At 56.7% G+C, this 18,939-nt stretch overlaps 1 protein-coding gene across 3 annotated transcripts in view; it reads left to right on the forward strand.

Annotated features, from left to right (window-relative positions):
• Positions 1-390: 390 nt before the first annotated feature.
• Positions 391-18,939, forward strand: part of CARS1 (cysteinyl-tRNA synthetase 1) — a 54,667-nt gene continuing 36,118 nt past the window's right edge. For 2 of the 3 annotated variants that reach the window (XM_058526131.1, XM_058526133.1), the window contains exons 1-7: positions 391-490; positions 10,018-10,266; positions 14,621-14,712; positions 15,885-15,973; positions 16,443-16,539; positions 17,281-17,379; positions 18,402-18,551. In XM_058526131.1, coding sequence (XP_058382114.1) covers positions 466-490; positions 10,018-10,266; positions 14,621-14,712; positions 15,885-15,973; positions 16,443-16,539; positions 17,281-17,379; positions 18,402-18,551 — 801 coding nt within the window. In that variant the 5' untranslated portion in view covers positions 391-465. The remainder of the gene's footprint in view (positions 491-10,017; positions 10,267-14,620; positions 14,713-15,884; positions 15,974-16,442; positions 16,540-17,280; positions 17,380-18,401; positions 18,552-18,939) is intronic. The other variant, XM_058526132.1, reaches the window with a different exon arrangement.

Below are 18,939 nucleotides of genomic sequence, written 5' to 3' on the forward strand. Positions count from 1 at the left end.
CCTCTGCCCGGAATGCACTTTTCACCCATCCCCAATCCCTTCTTCGAAGCCTCTAGAACAAGTCCTCTGTCCCTGGCTAGCACATTCCTGCCCCTGGGAGGCCCTATTTGAACACCCGCAGGGGCTTGTCACCACACCACTTGGTGCTGTGCTAACAGCCATGCATGAGATTTGAATGCTTGTCTCCCTGCGGCGAGACTGCAAACTCCGCCCCACGCCCCGACTCGTCACGGGCCTTGTCCTGCCCTACACGGAACGCGTGGCTCCGCGGATGCTCAAGGGCGTCGACTGCTGCGCAGTAAGAACTACAACTCCCAGCATGCCCCGGGGCTGGCGGCGTCTGCAGCCCGAGGAGGTTGCCTAGCGACCGGGCGTGTCCCGGAAGGCGGGGCGGGACTTCCGGGGCGGTGGTTGCATCAGATTCTGAGAAGCTGTCGCCGCGGCCGCGGTTCCGGGATTCTTACGATGGCAGGTTCCTCTGGGGAGCAGGGTGAGTGCGCGCGGCGGTCGGGCGGGGGGCACCCTGGGCCTGAGGGCAGCACGTCCCCGGACTAGAGGGGCGACCCCAGGTCTGAGGTCCCCGGACTGGAGGGACGACCCCGGGTCTGAGGTGCCCGGACTGGAGGGGCGACCCCGGGTCTGAGGTCCCCGGACTGGAGGGACCACCCCGGGTCTGAAGTCTTCGGACTGGAGGGGCGACCCCGGGTCTGAGGTCCCGAGACTGGAGGGGTGACCCCGGGTCTGAGGGCTCCGGGTCCCCGAGCTGGAGGGGTGACCCGGGGGCTGAGGGCGGCGCGTCCCCAGGCTGGACGGGGGGAGAGGTGTCGGACGCGTCCCCTGGGCTGGGCCGGCGCTCCTCGCACCTCGTCCCCCGCGGGGACCCGGCCCCGGCCTCAGTGCCCTCACTGGGTTGTGCAGAGGTCCTCTTGAGCTCCATCCCTGGGAGGTGGCCCTGTATTTCCTCTGGCTACTCCCTGGGCCGGATCTCGCCCCCTCCTGTCCCCCTGGATTTGGGGGCCAGGCAAAGCTGGAGGGTTGTTTTGGTTTCCGCCCAGCCGGGGCAGCATCTCGGGGGTGGGCGGAGGGCGCCTAGGCTGACACTTAAGGAAATGGGGCTGAGGAAGTGGCGTCCGCCCACATACACATGAAAGGACTAGGGGTTTTACAGTGCAGCTGCAAACAGTGGCCATTGGGATCTGCCTGGTCAGGGCGTTATTGCCCCACTTGATTGCTGCCCAGGAGGTTCTGTGAGCAGCTCTGGCTCCGCCATCATGTCACTCATGTCATCAGCAGGTAGACAAGCGCATCCCCAGGCTGACCTCCGAAGAGCACTGGGTCTTTTCCCATCATCCCTCATGCAAGATTGTGCGGGAAAGACCAGAGATTGTTGCTCAGATTCCTAAGTCTGGAGCAGACTTTCCTCAGGAAGAATTAGCAGTGTATAGAGTTTTTATTTTGGCTGGAGAAAATCAGATGGGAGTTTTTCTGAGACACCATCACCCCCACCCGCAGTTGAGGCTGTACAAGGCTTCTTTGGTGCCTTGTTTTTCCCCTTGCTCCCTAGGGTGCTCTGGGGTTCTGGGTAACCTGGTGACTTGGGAGGCACCCAGATGACAGGGCTGCTGTCCCGCACTAGTACCCACCTTCCAGGCACGCTGCATTCCACCGACAGGTGTGCCTGAGTTCCAGTGTCGTCTCCACCCACCGCAGAGCCTGGCCGCCCACCGAGTTCACCCAGACTCCTGTAAAAGCAGTGTGGTTCACATCCCCGAGTCGGAGCTGCCCGGCTGGGCTGGGGTCCCCACTCTGCCCCTTCCTCACAGTACGGCGGGGGACTCGTCCTCCCTCAGAGGACGTGTGAGCATTAAAGGAGTCAACAGATGTGCAGACTTAGGCCGGTGCCCAGCACAGGGTAGGCATGTATGTCCAAGTGGAAAACTGCAGGATGTTTCTTTGTTGTTTTCTAAGTGAAAGTGTGTTTTTGGTTTGTTTGTGAATATAAATGACATATTGGGGGTGTTTTTTATTAATTGCTTCAGAGCTTTAGGTTTTTAGAGCCTTGATAAGAATTGGCCTGCTTTTGGAGATGGACACATAGGTTGGGATTAACCGCCCAGGCTGTCTGGACAGCTGGCAGATTTTCCTAGTCTAGACCTTAGGGTAGCATCTTCTAGCCAGTGCTCTGCACCAGGGCATAGCCCGCCTGCTCTTTTCCTTTATTGCTGCCCCCACACCCCCTATACACCCTGTCCGTAGGCTTCCCCTCAAAGGCAAGAATGTAGACCATCCTCTGAGGACACAAGAAAAAAAATGAAATGGTAAAGGCTTCATTCGTATAGCTCCCGGAGTTCTAGGTATTCTTGGTTTCCAGTTTCTGAATACTTTTTATTCCCAAGGTTGGGTTCATCAAAAGTGACCATCTTCCAGACTTTTCAAGGAGGCCCTCATTTAGAATATTCTTCTTATTTCAGATCAGGTTCCCTAAGTTGACTCAGAACATCTGTTTGGTCCCCTGCGATGACATTGGGTTTACAGCTTCTTTGTAGCTTGAAGGTGCACGGGCATGGCGCCCACTCCAGGGCCCGGTTGTCTTAGAAAGACGAGTCTCATCTCTGAGGACCCCTGGGCTGGAGGGAGCTCGTCTCAGAGGCCTTGCCCTGCAGACTCGGGCACTCGTGGTGGCTGCCTGTTAGGTCAGACTTGAGGTTTAATTTTTTATACAGTTTAATTCATGGAGTCTTCATAATAATACTGCAGCTAGCATTTTTCTCGGCATGAGTCTGTGCCAGGCCCTGCTCTAAATACATCTGTTATTGCCTGTAGTCCTCAGAGCAACCCTTTGTGCTAGATACTGCCCTTATCTTCCTGTACAGGTGAGATTCCTGAGGTTCAGAGAAGTGAGTTGTCCAAGGTGGCACAGCTACCCAGAGGCGGGGCCAGGCTTCCACCTGGGCAGTTTGACTGGAGCAGGGTCTTAACCACTGTGCTGTGCTGCCTTTTATGATTCTGTTCAGAATAGCAACAAGGGCCCCAGTGCCCAAGGGAGTCAAGGTGGACCAGAGGCTAAAGTGGACACGCTTTGCTGTTTCCCAAAGAAAAATGAAATGTCTATACTTACAGACCACAAATATTTGCTCCTCTATGAACTAATGTTTCTCAACATTTAATTTTTAAGAGTCATAATAGATGGTGCCCTTGGGGTGGAGATTAAGCCGTTCCTAGTGTCCATGCTCCACATCCTGGTGCCACCGATCACCTACTTGTCATCAGGGCAGCAGGTTGTGATACTCGTAATAACCAAAGGTCTATGAAAGACACAGGAAAATAAAAATCCCATGTGAAAGTATATCTGCTATTTCATTGGAAAATTGTCACTGAGTGGTTCAAAAAGGTTTACTGAAATAGGTCAGTCACTTTTTATTTATTTTTCTATTTAGTAAATGTGCATTAAGCACCTGCTCTGCCAGACACTTGCTCGGCCCTGGAGATACAACAGGTCGAGCGGTCTCGGCCTTCGTGGGCTCTCTGTCCAGCGGGGAACTGGGTAAACAGGTGATGGCAGTGAAGGGCAATGCATGTCTGCTGAGGCATGGTAGTGTTGGGTGGGGTAGCCCTGGACCAGGGAACTCCAAAGCCTCCGAGGGTTACACAGGCGGGTCCTCTCTTGGTCACTTCCCGGAGCGCCTGCTGCCGGGTGGGCCGCATCCAGCCAGGTGGCTCCAAGCCCAGGCTCCTTCCCTCTGTGCCTCCACGGTCTGCAGAACCTGGGCTTGGTCCTCGCCTGCCAGCCGTCCCACGCGCAGGAGGGAGTGGAGGGAACCACATGAGAGGCTCTCCTGGGCCAGGGCTGGAAGCGGCAGCGGGGGGCTGCAGTCCGCTGGTCGGGCCCAGTCCTGGAGCCTGAGCTGGAGGACTGGGCCTGACGAGTCCCCAGCGCTCTGCTCCTGAGGAAGGGCAGGGGCAGGCCCCTGAGAGGGGTGGAAGTTGAGCCTAGAGGAAGAAAGAGGAGTGGGGGTCCTGGCAGAGACCACTGCGTGCACTAAGACCTGAAGACCAGGTGGCTGCCGGCAAGTTCCTGAGGCCAGAGGGTAGAGGAGGGCTGGAGATAGGCCGCAAGGCCAAGTCTGCAAGGGCCTTGAGCACATTTTCAGAATTTAGGTCTTGCCTCTGAGTTTTGGAAGGATCATCTGCCCTCTTCCCCACGTGGAGGATGGGTAGGAGGAGAGTGGACAGAGGCAGGGAGACCAGGAGCCAAGAAGGTGGTGGCCTGGGCCAAGGGCAGCCGTGGGCATGTGGGAAGTGGGCAGGTTCGGGAGGACTGGGATCAGTGCCGGGGTTGATGTGGGAGTAAGAAACGAAGGTGCCCAGGCTTCAGCGCCAGTAGGGAAGATGGCCATGCCATTCCTTGGGACTTGTGCCCAGGTTTGGGAGCAACACATGATGCCTGTCACCTCAGGGGCAGCTGGACTTCAGGGGCTGCTGCTAGGAGAGAGGTGGAGGCTAGAGAGGGTATCAGGAGCCCTGGGCCTGTGGGAGGGGGCCTTGGACTCCAGGAGTGGGCAGCACTGCCTCCAGCTGGATGGGGAGCAGGGGTGCCCGTGGCCCTCCTCCCCGGGATTCGTGTGAGGACAGGATGCATTTGGGAGGCGTTTTCCAGTCCCCTTTCTGAGAGCCACTTGGGCAGGCTGGGAGTCCCCACAGGAAATGATGTGGAGCGGACCCAGGGGGAGGAGCCGCTGTGGAAGGCGGGGTCCCGGAAGCTGCAGGAGCATCTGAGGAAAAGGGAGTGAGTAAAGGGCACAGACCCCAGCAAAGGCGGGCTGGTCTTCAAAACAGAACCCGACCAGCCTGGGAGCTTATGAGGAAGGCAGAGTTGCTGTGAAGGGATCTGCACTTCTGCAAGCTGCCTGGGGCTCCTTAGTGCACCACGGTTTGAAAGCCCTGGTGTAGTGCAAGGACCCGTGGGGAGCTTGTGTCTGCCCATTGCTGGCGCACCCAGAGGTTCTGATTCCCAAGGTCTCAGGTGGGCCTGGAACGTGCGCCTCTGGGAGCTCACCGCTGCTGCTGAGGCTCCGGGACATACCTGAGCGGGCAGCTTAGCTCGGAGCAGAGGAGGGCAGGTGGGTGGGAAGCAGGCAGACTGCAGGTTGTTGAAGGAACCCGGAGAGCAGGTTTCAGTGCTGATGGGAAGGAGCCAGGGGGAGGGAGAGGCGATGGGCTTATCATGTCACACCAGGACTGCGGTTCATTTGATGTGCTTTTGGTACTTGCGTTTGTGTGATTTCAGTAAACGTCTTAGAAAGACTTCAGCTTCCTACACCGTGGTCACGGTCCGTGTTTAGAACATTCTCAGCATCAGAAGGTGTCTCTCCCATGATACGTTTCTGATTGGAGCTGCAGATTGACCTGACAAGTGGACGTTCCCTCCACATTGACGCCGAGTGGGAGTTTGCTCTCTGCACGAATGTGTGCACAGGCTCCAAGGTGGGGGTCCCTGTCGCAGATGCGTCCCCTGCCTGGGAGCCCTCATCTAATCTTGGCATCGCCAGCCGAGGACCAGACTACAGTCTGGCCCAGAGCCATGACCACTTGAAAGCCGGCCTGTTTGTGTTTGTTTCCTCAAAAACGCTTCCGTGCAGCTGCTGCAATTAGCCCAGTGCCTGTCTGCCTCCGGGCCTGGAAGCCTGTCATCTACTGCTCCCTGGGCACCGTGCCTCCCGTCCTGGGAAGAGCCTGCCCTTTTGAAGGTCTGGGCTGCTCCACAAGGCACATTTTAAATGTGTGTGTAACGCCTGGGTAAACTCCTCCGGGGCAAATATAATAATGATAACACAGGAGTGATTATAATAATAATAATGGTAAACTGGGTGCTAGCTGTGTGCCAGGAGGTATTTTAAACATTTTACAAGTGTCATTTCGCCTAATGCTCAGCAGCTTTACAAGGCGTGTGTTGTTCTGAGCCTGTTTAACCCACCGGCGGAGGCGGCAGCCCCCGGAGTCCTTGCTGGTCCCCACAGGGCAACCTCCTGAGCAGCTTACCTGCCTGAAGTTCCCTGAACTACTGTATCAGTGCATTAAAGCCATCTGCAGTTAGAACGTTTTACATGTTTTTCTCATCATAAAAATAACATAAGGTAGAAGATGAGCGGTGGGGAAAAAAGGGAAATAAAACCACCTGTACCCCGCTCGTCCGAGACGGCCAGCGTCAGTGTCGGACGAGTTCTGGGCTGTCTTCTCTGTTCACTGGAAGACATTTGGAGCCGGAGAGTGTCTCTCTGTCTCTTGCTGTTCGGGGCTTCGGGGTGGGTAGGATCTTGGTGTTGTTTCTCAGAGTGGTGCTGTCATCTCTTGCTCATTCCCCCTCCCTCCCGTTGCCTTCGGTCCTGGCACAGACAGTTGCACAAGAGAGATGCTCAGAGATAGGGAAGGGAGCGTTGGGGGGCAGCGTTGGGGGAACAGCTTCTGAAGGACAGCCAACCCATCCTGGGCTGTGGCCCATGCCCGGCTCTGTCTACACCTCAGGCAGGTCCTCAGATTTTTCTTTAGTGAACTTAATTTTCTTTGTCGTAAAAGAGGAGCGCTGGCAGCAGCCACCTGACAGACTGCCCAGCTGCGGGAGGAGTGTCGCCAGGTGAACAGAAGTTCCCCGGGAGGAAGGTGCTCTGCAGAAGACTTCAGAGAAGTCTGACGTCGATTTAGTTCGGTTTTCCTGGGCGCTGGCTTCGGGGTGCCCAGAACTGGCCTGTTGGGTGCCACCTTCCTCTCCCTGGGTTTCATCTTCAGTGGGAAGAGAGCATGTCTTGTCAGAGAGTCTCCACCCTGGTGGCTGTGAGGCGGGGGTCACGAGGGTGGGCCCCCTCCATAGGAGAGTGGGAGGCACAGACCCACCTGAAACTTCCTTCCCTGTCTCAGGCAGACTCGGACACGGGGCTGTGACGACGGGGCTGCTCCCCATGAGCCCTCGGGCTGGGTCCTTAGAGCCACCTGCTCAGGGGAAGGAAGGAGAGCTGGGGGCGGCAGCTACTCAGGGGCCCTTGTGGGTTCCCCAGGACCTCTGCTGGCACCTTCAGCAGGGAGGGGTCCGCCTCTGGGTCTCCCTTTGCTTCCTTTGACAGTTCCAAGACCTGAAGTGAAAAGTGGCTTGTTCCTCTGGTGGGTCTAGCGTGAAACAGAAGCAGCACCCCCTGGAGAGGTGTGCCTTTGGGCAGCAGGCTCCAGCTGAGCAAGCCATTGGGCCTTAGAAGCAACTCTAGACTCAGCTGGGTCCCAACCCTGGTCCTGTGTGCTGGGGCGCTTCCCGGGAGAGGGCTCATGAGGCCCCAGAATGACAAGTGAAACCCAGCCCATCACGGGCAGTGCTGCACTTTGAGATGACATTCTGCTGCTCGCTCATTCATTTATCCTGCAGATTTATTGAGTGTCTAGAATGTTCCAGGCTTAGTTCTAGATGCTGAGGATGTATGCTGAGCAAATAAAGCAGACCAGAATTACCGGGGACAGGGCAGAGAGTAAAGGAAAGAAAGAAGGACCAGGAATTAGGAATAAGTGTTCTGGAGAGAAGTAAAGCAGGAAGGGCTTGGGACCCCGGGGGCTGGTGGTCATTTGGAACAGTGTCCGGGAAGGCCTACTGGAAAAGGAGACACCAGGCAGAGCCTGAGGAAGGGAGGGAGCCTGGCCGTGTCTGCGGGAGCATTCTAGGCAGAGAGGGTGGGATGAGAGACCCTGAAAAAGAAGCAGACCAGGCTCTTGTGGGGTAAGCAGCGGCCCGTGTGGCTAGAGTGGGGGGCGTGAGTGGGGGCGGGAGCTGAAGTCAGAGAGGCATGGGGGGCCCACATGGGGCTGTCTTGAGGCCGGTGTAAGGACTGGGCTTGTGTGAGGTGGGGGTCCAGAGGAGGAGTCTGTGGTCTCGCCTTCTCAGCAGGGCCGCTCTGTTGTGCAGAGCCAGCATGCCCAAGGAGGGGCCTGCAGCACAGGGGTTCGGTGAGAGGGGCTGGGCCCAGCGTGGCCGCCGTGGTGAGGGACTGGATTCCGGATATGGTTGGAGGTAGAGGCCCTGGACTGTCCCGTGGGTTGGCCGTGGGGGGTCCTGAGGGTGATTTGTAAAGGGGCATGTGCGAAGAGTAAGACGGAAGGGTGTGGGAAGGAGTGGCACCTTGTGGCCACGTGGAGTGGGTGACTGTCCTGTTGGTGTCAGATGAGATGGGACTCCGTGCTGGAGCTTCCTGGGTACAGTGTGGAGAGAAGCAGGCGGGTCTTTCTGGAAGGCCTTGTGTGAAGCACAGCATCCATTTGAGAGCTCAAGGAAGAGTTTTGCCCTTGGTGCCCACACCTTTCCTGTAGATGAAGAGGTCGGGGTTCAGGACATGTGCGGGAAGCTGGTGTCCCGGAGGCTGGGCCCTGGGGAGTCACCGCCCCTCCCGTGGGGCCGCCCGAGACCGTTGGGTAGTTCACTTTGCAGCAGCTTGGAAAACGCTGCTGGCTTTTGTCCTTCTCTTGGTTGGTTCCCGCCCATCCTTGCTGACCCCACCGTGTCCGGGAGGTCAGGTGTTGGCAGGACCTGAGAGGAGGCTTGCCCCACAGTGGACGCAGGTGCAGAAAGGCATTTGTGTGTGCAGCTGCTCCCCCCCACACACACTTTGCTGTCTGTGTTCAGGAGGTGTGTGGGCTTGTTTGGGGTGATTTTCCTGTTTCTGGTCCCGGCAGGTAAACTTTGATGGGGAGGAAGAGGGTCAGAGGAGGGGGCGTGGCTGTGGGTCCAGCACGATGACCCAGTGACCTCATGGTGTCAGACAGCTCGCTCTGAAGGGCTTGGGTGTCAGGGTGTCTGCCCTGTGCCCAGGAAGGGCAGCTGTGCCCAGCAAAGCGAGAGGGGACGGGCCCATCCTTTCCCACTCTGAGCTGACTCCTAGGCTGAATGGGCCCCGGGCTGAGAGGGCATCTGTGTGGAAGGGGACAAGCACAATTCCCTCAGAAAATTAAGCTAAAATAACTGGGGTGATCGAGGCTTAGATGCTGCTCAGACTCATGGGCTCAGGAACTGGGCTCCTTCCCACAGCCAAAGGGCCTGGTGTGACCCGACTTGCCTCTGCCTCCCTGCTTTGCGGGGGCTGGGTCTGTGCCCCTCCAGCCAGGCTGTGGCCAGGGATGCACACAGCCAGACATTAGTTAAAGCAGTGAGAACAGGTTTTACTTAGTGACTGACAGTAGGAAGAGCTGAGGGGGTCGGATTTCTGCAGAGGCAGGGGTGAGGGGCCAGGTAAAAGGGGGAGGAGGGGGAGGGGAGGGGGGGAGGCCCAGTAGAGTCAAGGGGTGAAAAGTCACAAAGGGGTGGTGAGTGTCAGGGCCTTGTGCCCTTTTCTGTCATCATCGTCGCTCTGAGAGAGGGCAGGCCAGGCCCGTTGTCAGCTGTGGACAAGCACAGCCAGCTCTCCAGGCAGCTTGGGCTATCTTAGGCAGGTGTTTCTGGGGCTGCCGTCCTCCTAGGAGCACAGCCTTCGGCTGCTGGAAGCCATCTAGTGCGGGGGTCTGGACCGGCTCGCTAGGGCCAAGGGTTCTGCACCCTCACCCACCCCCGTGGCCCACCCAGGAACTGGTCAGCACCAGCCCTCCCAAGGCCCAGACCAGAGGTGTGCCTCTGCAGAAAAGGGGTTGTGTGTGTGTGTTTATTTTGAGTTTTTCTTCAATTGAGGTGAAATTCACATAACATGAAATTAACCATTTTAAAGTGGACAATTCAGTGGCATTTAGTGCATTTGCAGTGTGGTGCAACCACCTGCCTTGTCTAGTTCCAGAACACTTTCATCACTCCAAACTGAAGCCACTCCCCGTCAGCAGTGACTCCCCATTCCCCCTTGCCCAGCCCCAGGCAGCCACCCATCTGCATTCTGTCTCGGTGGACTTGCCTGTTCTGGACGTTTCATATGCGGGAAAGTTGACACCCAGGCCTCTGCATCTTTCTGGACTCTCACCCAAGGCCTCTGTGCCCCTGACTGACGCCATGTGCCTCTGTCTTTGCAGCTCCCGACTACAGGTGCATCCTGAGCATTAGTGACGAGGCAGCCAGGGTGCAGGCCCTGGACGAGCACCTCAGCACGCGTAGCTATGTGCAGGGGCACTCACTGTCCCAGGCAGACGTGGACGCCTTCAGGCAGCTCTCAGCCCCTCCCGCCGACGCTCGGCTTTTCCACGTGGCTCGCTGGTTCAGGCACATAGAAGCGATCCTGGGCAGCCCCCGAGGCAGAGGCGAGCCCAGTGGGCTCCAAGCAAGTGAGTAGCAGAGTGGCCTTCCCGGCCATTAGAACCTCTCGCAGCGGCAGCCACCTCTGAGGTCAGGGCCTTCCTCCATTGCCCCGTGTGTGGCGCTGGTGGCAGCGGTGCCCTGGAGGAGCCCACAGCGCTGGCTCCTGTCACCGCGTGCGAGCAGGGGGCCCGCTGGGCTGACCAGTGCTCCCTGAGTAGAGGTTAGAAGCTGACTCTGGAGGAGCAAGACTCCCTGCGGTCGCTGTCGCGGAGCTGCCTGGGGGCGAGTGCAGAGCCCGGAACCCGTGCCGCCCAGGGGTCCAGCAGGGCTGGGCCCCATGCTCCCGCCTTGGCATTTTCCCCTAACCCCTTGCCTGGCTTGATTTGACTTGGTTCTTTTTGTTTATTCTTTCCATAATATTGCCGTGTCTTTGTCCGCCAGATTTAGGATTGTTAAATCCTAAAGCAGTATTAATTGCTTTGAACTTGCTGAAAATCAGAAATAAGTCATTTGTCGGCTTTGAGATGAAATCATTGCATGGCTTTCGCTCCATCTGGGGAGTGCTGGTGCATCTGTGCCAGCGTGGCCCCAGTTGTCTTGGGGGTGCTTCTGGAGAGTCAGGGCTCAGTTCACGTCATCTAATGAGTCATCCAAGGGTACTTCCTCCATGACGGCCCAATGCCCTCAGACAACTCAGTCCTGCCCGGGGCTTTGGGCACTCCCCACCTTCACACAGGGGGTGGGTGCGTGCTGTCTCTGGCCCCCGCTGGACTGGGCAGCCCCCTGGGGGCCTTTTCCAGACTCCTGCAGGTGGGGCATGTGGAACATTCCACAGCGCCTGTACTGCTGGCCCGGTCCGCTGGTCCCCCTGCCGTAACAGGCAGAGATGGGGTATCCCTTCTCTGAGGGTAGGGGTGTGTTTTGGTTTTCTGGATAATCCTGCAGGAAGAGGATTGCAGCATAGGGTGGGAGCATTGCCCTGTAGGTCATCTTCTCCCTGTGGGTCCAGCACAGTGACCCAGGTGACGTCTTGGTGTCAGGCACGTTCTCTCCGAAGGGCTCAGGCGTCAGGTTGTCCCCCTAGGTCCCAGCTCCCATGGCACAGCCTTTGAGGGCAGAGATAAGGGAGAATCTGAGGCTCGCCACCTTGGCAGTGGCCTGTCTGATCTTCCATTGAGGGAGCTTGTTGCAAGACTGATGTTGACACACGTCAGCTTCAGGATCAGGAGATAAAAATGAGTCTGTGCTTCTGCAAATGCCTTTAACCCCGGAAAGGAAGGCCACTCGAGGCATAGCGACACCCTGCTGATTCACGAGGCTGCTCCAGACAGGCTCAGGCAGGTGGAGGGAGGCACCTGGGCGGCATGGATACGATTATCCTGCCTCTTTCCATTTCCAAGTCCCTTCGTCACTGGTGCCACCTAGGAGGCCACCAGGGACCTTTTGTGCCCAGGGGATGGCATGTGTTAGGTCGGCCGGCCGGCCTGCAAGCTGGGGCTGGGGCCTGGCACTGCTGCCTGTCAGCCTGTGCCTCCAGCGGGTCCCAGGACCTCAGAGTCCGATGTCCACGTCCCTGGATGGCAGTAGCCGAGCGTCTGCCTCCCCACGTTGCCACCAGAATCGGAGCAGCTGCCCGTCTCAGACATCTCTGAAGTCCTGTCCTGGGTGGGAAGGCCACCTCTTCCAGCCCCTCGCTCCCCAGCGCCCCGTCTGCCTTCCCTCCAAGTCCCTGCTCCTGCTCGAGAGTCCTTCCCTGCTGGGCATCCTGTCAGCACCAAACATCATAGCTTGTCACCTTCCCCTCTGCTGACCCCCCAGTCTGAGTCCCTGTGCCTCCATCGTGCCTTCCATGTTCTCTCCCCTGGGCCATGGGCCTCAGAAGCCCGAGGGACCTTCTCAGACACAGAAAGACCACAGCTCTACCTAAGCCCCTTCCCAGGACGTGGGCCTGCCCCTGCCCCTCTGTCCCTTCTCCTACCCCCTCCCTGCCTCGTTGCCTCCTTTCTGTGGCCCCAGCACGGTAGGTCCACTCCACTCAAGGCCCCAGCCTTGCTGAGTCCTGTGTCCCAGAGCGGGGCTCAGCCCAGATGGCCCCTCCTCCCAGGGGCTCTCTGCCACCCGCCACTCCCGTCCCCACTGGAAGGAGCCTGAGAGTGTGCTCAGAATCCCCAGCAGGTGTGGGTCCATCTGATGCAGGGGCCACGTGTGTAGGAATAGAAGCGTTCAGTGCTGCTCTCTCCTCTGTGGCCGACAACCCTACGTCCCTGTGAAGTCCTTCTCCTCCCTCCGTGGCAGGGGCTGTTAATTGTGTGAGGGAACTCTAGTGAAAGTGTTTTCCTATTAAGTCAAAGGTCCTTGTGTAGTAGTTCCCAGTTTTCCCCTTTTGAAAATAGGAATTTGTATATGCCAAATTTCCTTGAGCCCGTCACCAGCTGTGCGGCAGTAGCAGCCCTTTGGGGAGCTAGAAAGCCTGAGTGTGCCCAGTGTCCTGGACCGTGTCCCGCTGGCCAGGCTCTCTGGGCTGCGCCCTCAGCTGTGTCCTGTCACCAGCTGTCTCAAGTCTTCTCGGATGGGCCTTCAGTCCTGTGAACCCCGACCCCTTCCTGCTTAACAGGATGGTTGCTGGTGGTCGTCTGGTTCACATCAGTGTGTGTGGCAGCTCTGGCCGGCGTCCCCTGTTGTCCCAGATGGAGTTACAGTGTCTAAGTGAGGGAGGGGATTGATGGAGTCATAAAGCGGCAGACTGAACGTCATCGCACCGTGGACTGTGAGTTTCCTTCAGGGACATTTGCTGCGTTTAAAATGAACCTCTAAGACTTGTACCTGACCTCAGTGAGCATTTGGTGTTTCAGTAAGAACTTGGGCTTTGCCAGGCAATAGAACCTGTGAGTTTGCCGGCACGCACCCCAAGTAAGGTGCTCCTGTTTAGCGCTGTCTGTCTCCCTCTCTCCCCGTTTGCCTGCCCCTCTCCTTGTCCGCTGGCTCTCGCAGGCACACACACCGGGCACGCATGCGCGCGCACACACACACAGCGCACACACAGCAGCTTCCTCCTCCTCACCCCTTCGCCTGTCCGTCATGCACATCCTCTGTCTGGCTGACGTGACCGTGGGCAAATGGCTGAGCCCAGGACTGGCTGCTCTGTGACTCCTGGTGGGAGGCAGCGTGTAGCAATCCATTGGCTGCATTCAACATCGATTCGAGGATGCTTGTGCAGGGTCTCACCTGTTGGCAGACCGTCCACATGAAAGAGAATCCCTCTGCAGACAGAGGCAGCGGTGGGGGCGGGATGGACCCAGAGAGGGCAGCTCGGTGAGCTGGGGATGCAGGCAGTGCCGAGGCCTCCACCTCGGGGGCCCGTCCTGGGGCGGGCGGGGCGCAGCAGCCGTGCCTTCGGTTGTGCACAGCGGAGGGGGACAGCTGGGTTTGGGGTGCAGCTGGGTTCGGGAGTGGTTGAAACGTCACAGACACCCATGGGGTGGGAATAATCACCTTCTTGGTTAGCACAGACTGTTTAAAGACTGCCTTTGCTCAGCTGGAAACGTGGGCCTGGGGGCCTGCAGAGCAGCAGGGCAGCCCCTAAGACTCGAGGACGGGGGGTGGCCGAGAAGGAGGAGACCGTAGTAGTGGCAAGAGCAGGAGGAGAGTGAGGCTGCCAAGAAGAAGGTGATGGATGAGGTCTGACTCCATGAGCCCCTGAGGACCAGTGCGGGGAGGACCCTGGGCTGTTTCCAAAGGTGGTCCAGAACCCATGTGAAGCCCAAACATGAGTGTCTGCATCAGGATCGTGTTAGGGAGCCGCCTGCATGCTGCAGGGCACGGGGGACCAGAACTGAGTGGGGAGCCAGCCACTCTCTTACCCACGTCTGACAGAGATAAGGGGCTGGCGGCTGTTCTTACTGACTTTCTGTGGCCCTGAGCCAGCAGCTGTTTCTGACCTGGCCTGGCAGTGGCCTGTGTTCCACGAGGCCTCCACGAGGGCTGTCTTCCCGAGTTATATACTGCGTTACACTCCAGCAGTGTGAGCCGCGTGTTTGCAGGGCCCGCGCCTCCCTCTGACCCACAAGCTGTGTCCAGCGCTCTGCACACAGAGGGAGCAGGAGGGCACGTGTCTGAAGACCAGTGGGATGCAGCGGGCACGGACACCTCGTGCAGGCGCTGTCATGCCGTGCTGGCGTTTTGGGGTTGTTGTAGGATTCATTGCTGCCAGAGTGTGACGAAGCAAAATAGAGAAGCAGTTGCATTTGACAAGGGTGATGCTGGCAGAGATTTGCGTTAATGTTGTTTCATGTTTCGCTGAAAATAATATTTCCATCGTAAAAACCAAGGTGCAGTGTGACTTGCGTTTCCCGTGACCCAGCTGCTCTTCTGCCCTCGCAGGTAAAGGCCGGCGGGTGCAGCCTCAGTGGTCTCCTCCCGCCCGGTCCGAGCCGTGCAAGTTGCGCCTTTACAACAGCCTCACCCGGAATAAGGTAAGGAGGGATCACGGGGGCGGGGCCAAGACGGCTCTGTCAGAGCCCCACGTACGCTCTAAAACACAACACTCTTGTCTGTTCATCCTGGCGGGCCCTGGCGGGCCCTGGTGTGCCATCACTCCAGGTCTGAGATCCCTCAGCTACTCACCACGTGTTCTCTGTGTGGCCCAAGGCAGAGCTGTTGTCTGACACTGGACACACTCATGTCACGCCTCACAGGGAAACCTGCCCATTGGCGTGTAGGCGGGGAGCACCCTGAGTAGGCTCTTGAGCCCTGCCCAAGGGTAAATGCTCATGGTCATTCAGAGCCGAGCCAAGTGTTGGCATACTTTCAGAGAGGACACGTGGTGGCAGCAGATGTCACAGTGCAAGCCAAGCAGAACTGGCAGCACGGCGGACCTGTTCAGTGTTGCTGGGAGCTGAGCAGGTTTCGAGCAGGTTTTGAATGGGGTTTGCTTGGTTTGTTCTGCTCAGCACGGCCAGTGGCTCCAGAGATTTCCAGCAGGGCTCCAGCCGTGGGCTGATTGGATGTCCCTCAGCAGGCACACTTAGCAGACAGGGAGACAGGGTCTCCGTCATGAACCTGGTTGAAGACAGCAGCCCCTGAATTGGTCCGACACTGTTGGACCATTCAGCGGGCGGTGTGGGGAGCAGCTGCGCACGGCACTTTGATTGAGCGGTCCTGGCCTCTGCGCCAGGCTCCTTCTGGGGCGTGGACCCTGGTCAGCTGCTCAAAACCCGTGTCTTCATCTATGAAAGGAAAACAGCAGCACCTACCTCCTCTGATTGTTTCTAGGAGCAAGTGTGGGTCAGCCTAAGTGCTCAGCCCAGGGCTTAGGTGCTCCATCAACGTTAGCTGCTGCTGCTGTTGGTAACTAAGCAGCATTCCGACAAAAGCAACCGCGTGCGTCTCTTCCACCACCAGCCTCCTCTGAGGAGCGGAAGCCCAGGGAGGAAGAGGGCTTCCTCGTCCGCGGGAACCTGGCATCGAGAGTCTAATTGGGCTCCCCCTCCCCCAGACTTTGTGACTTCTTTTAGTTAAACAGCAATCTTTGCTGAATTTTATATAAACCAGCAAACCTCAGTGGGCTCTTCGTGGCTGGTTGGGGTGGTCCTGCGCAGCGCCTCTTGCATTTCTCGTAACTGTCATGCCTTCATTTCTAACAAAGGACGTGTTTATACCTCAAAATGGGAAAAAGGTGACATGGTATTGCTGTGGGCCGACCGTCTACGACGCATCTCACATGGGGCACGCCAGGTAGGGCCCGCGGCGGGGGGTGCACACGGGCGGGGCCCCGCAGGGAGCATCTCAGCTCCTGAGCCCTCATGGGAAAATCAACCCTGAACTTTTTTCTCTTAATTTCAAGATAGAAATTTTCATTTCATAAGAATCCATATTCACTGTAGGAAAATAAGAGTATACTGACAGCCGAGAAACACAGCGCCTCGCAGCCCTGTTGTTGATATCCAGGGCTGTACCCGCACACTTTTTTCTGTGTGCCTTAAAGTTTTCCTCATCCTGCATCCAGTGGGATGTTTCCCAGACACTTCGACCTGAGGCCGAGTGGGTGGTGACCCCATGGTGGTCTCAGGGTGTCATGTATTAAGAGCAGCTGGCTGTGGGGGAAATGCCACAGAATCCTTTTCCTTGTTCGTGTGTTAATTGCAGTGCCAAGATGATGGGCACAGTGCACCCTTTGGAAAGGTGTGTCTTTTCATTGCTCTAGGTCCTATATCTCCTTCGATATCTTGAGAAGAGTGTTGAGGGATTACTTCAAGTTTGACGTCTTTTACTGCATGAACATCACAGACATTGATGATAAGGTAAGGGGAGTTTTCAAGATTAAATTTTAAAAACAAGGGATGAGGGGCTGGCCCCATGGCCTAGTGGTTAAGTTTGGCGTGCTCTGCTTCAGTGGCCCGGGTTTGCAGGTTTGGATCCTGGGCGCAGACCTACACTGCTCGTCAGCCATGCTGTGGCAGTGACCCACATATAAAGTAGAGGAAGATTGGTGCAAATATTAGCTCAGGGCTAATCTTCCTCAGCGGAAAAAAAAAAACAAACAATGGATGATACAAAGGAAGGCATGACTTTTGAATAAGTAGATAAAATAAGGTAGGCTTGAACTAGCTCAGGGCTTGACCTAATAAATATTATATGGAAACCCCTCAATGAATTAGTATGACAGTTTATGCAAACGATGTTATCATATTTTCAGATGTTTAGATGCTATTGGAAACCTGCATGTTCTGGGACCAGGTTGATTAAATGTTAATACCCCGTGGGGCTTCGCGGAAGGAGGATCTGTGGGAGCATGTAGTTTTGTGTGTGGCACTGCATAGGAAACTGGGGACCGGCGTGTTTCTTCCACATCAGAAAGGTCGAGGTAGAATAGTCTTCACCGGAAGGTGTGGCCCTCGGGCCCTGCTGGGTAGTTGGGAGATGGAGGGTGGTGTTCGTGCTCATCAATGGCACCCACGGCTGGGGCCCACGGTTGCCCCTCAGTCACAGATATGAGGGCGGGCTCTGCCCGTAACCCCACGTTTTCCCTTTGCTCTTCCCAGATCATCAAGAGGGCCCGGCAGAACTACCTGTTTGAGCAGTATCGGGAGCAGAAGCCACGGGCAGCACAGCTCCTGGAGGACGTTCACACCGCCCTAAAGGTGGGCCCCTCGCTGTCTTCTCCTTGACTCCTGGTCTCGGCCCTCGGCCGTTGCTTGTCACTGTCCCTAGAGTAGTGGCTGTCCTCGGTAGGCCTCACAGAGTGTACGGCACTAAAGCCAGTTCCATCAGGGGTCACCAAAGTCTTGATTGACGTGGTCCCCCGGCCCCTGGGAAAAGTCGCCAGGAAAGACACGCATGGACGGGGGTGTGGATCAGGGGACTCTTCCTGCCACTAATGGGAAGATGTCAGGATTTGTCACCATGCCGCTGATCTACACTTACCTGTAAAATGCTTCTAACATTGCTATCGATTCTTCCACATGAGGTCACAACCAAGTCAAATACTTTTGACTGAGATGGAGAAGCTGTGCCAAGCTTCTTAAATTGGTAATAGTGGAAATTTTCAGAATTATTTGGAGAAATTAGTTCTTTCCAATTTAATATTTTAATTTTGAAGAAACAGTATTACAAATTATTGTATTATGTAGTCAGATTAGAATAAGTCATTTTATTCTTTTCAATAATTACCATCTTTAGCAATTACAGTAATAATTACTGGTGTGCTTATAGCGTTTTGTCTCTGAAAGAAAAAAATAGGAATAAAATTAAAGCTTAGCAATCTTTTAGGCCAACAAGGGGGGGCCCACTAGGCTGTGGTGCCTTCATGATGGCAGTGGCTGGCGGCGCCTCTCAAAGTCCCTAGATGACATCTCATGTAGTCCCCAGCGCAGCCTCAGGGGTGCTGCTCTCACACCCACTTTACACCAGAGAAACAGAGGTCATGTGCCCTGCCTAGCGTCCTGTGAGGAGGCCACAGCGCCAGGACTGCCTGGCTCAGGGGTGGCACTCTCTTTGCTACCGCCCTCCCGCTTGGGAGAGCTAGGATGACACTCTCCAAGACACACACTTCTCTGTGGCCGCACGCAGTGGGAAGAGCTGGTCTTTTCTGCGTTGAGTCCCCTTTGAAGGCAGGGTTTGCTGGGCGGTGTCTAATAGGATTGACACCTCCTTGTGGTTGTAGCCGTTTTCAGTAAAATTAAACGAGACCACGGATCCCGACAAAAAGCAGATGCTCGAACGCATTCAGCACACGGTGACGCTTGCCGCAGAACCGCTGGAGAGGGCCGTGCAGTGCGACCTTGCTGGAGAGGAGCTGGACAGCCGTGTGGAGGTGAGATCTGAAATGAGTCTGGCCAGCCCTCCGTGTTGCTGAGGCTGCCTGCACACGGGGTTGAATCTGTCTCAGATTACCACACCCTGCGCCCGGCCATGACGGTGCTGAGGCCTGACGGTAGCCGGGTCAGGACCCCTGCCCTCCACCCCCCACTTCCCTCGGATAAATAGGGGCACACTTGGCGTGTGTGGGGGAGCAGCCCTCTCTGGACATTATTCCAAGGTCACCCAGTGGGCTCCCCTGGTAGTTCTTTTTTTTTTTTTTTCTTTTTTTGTGAGGAAGATGGGCCTTGAGCTAACATCTGCCAGTCTTCCTCTTTTTGCTGAGGAAGACTGACCCTGGGCTAACATCCATGCCCATCTTCCTCCACTTTATGTGGGACGCC

Source organism: Diceros bicornis, chromosome 31 (genome assembly GCF_020826845.1).
Source record: "Diceros bicornis minor isolate mBicDic1 chromosome 31, mDicBic1.mat.cur, whole genome shotgun sequence".
In the NCBI taxonomy this organism is placed as follows: domain Eukaryota; kingdom Metazoa; phylum Chordata; class Mammalia; order Perissodactyla; family Rhinocerotidae; genus Diceros; species Diceros bicornis.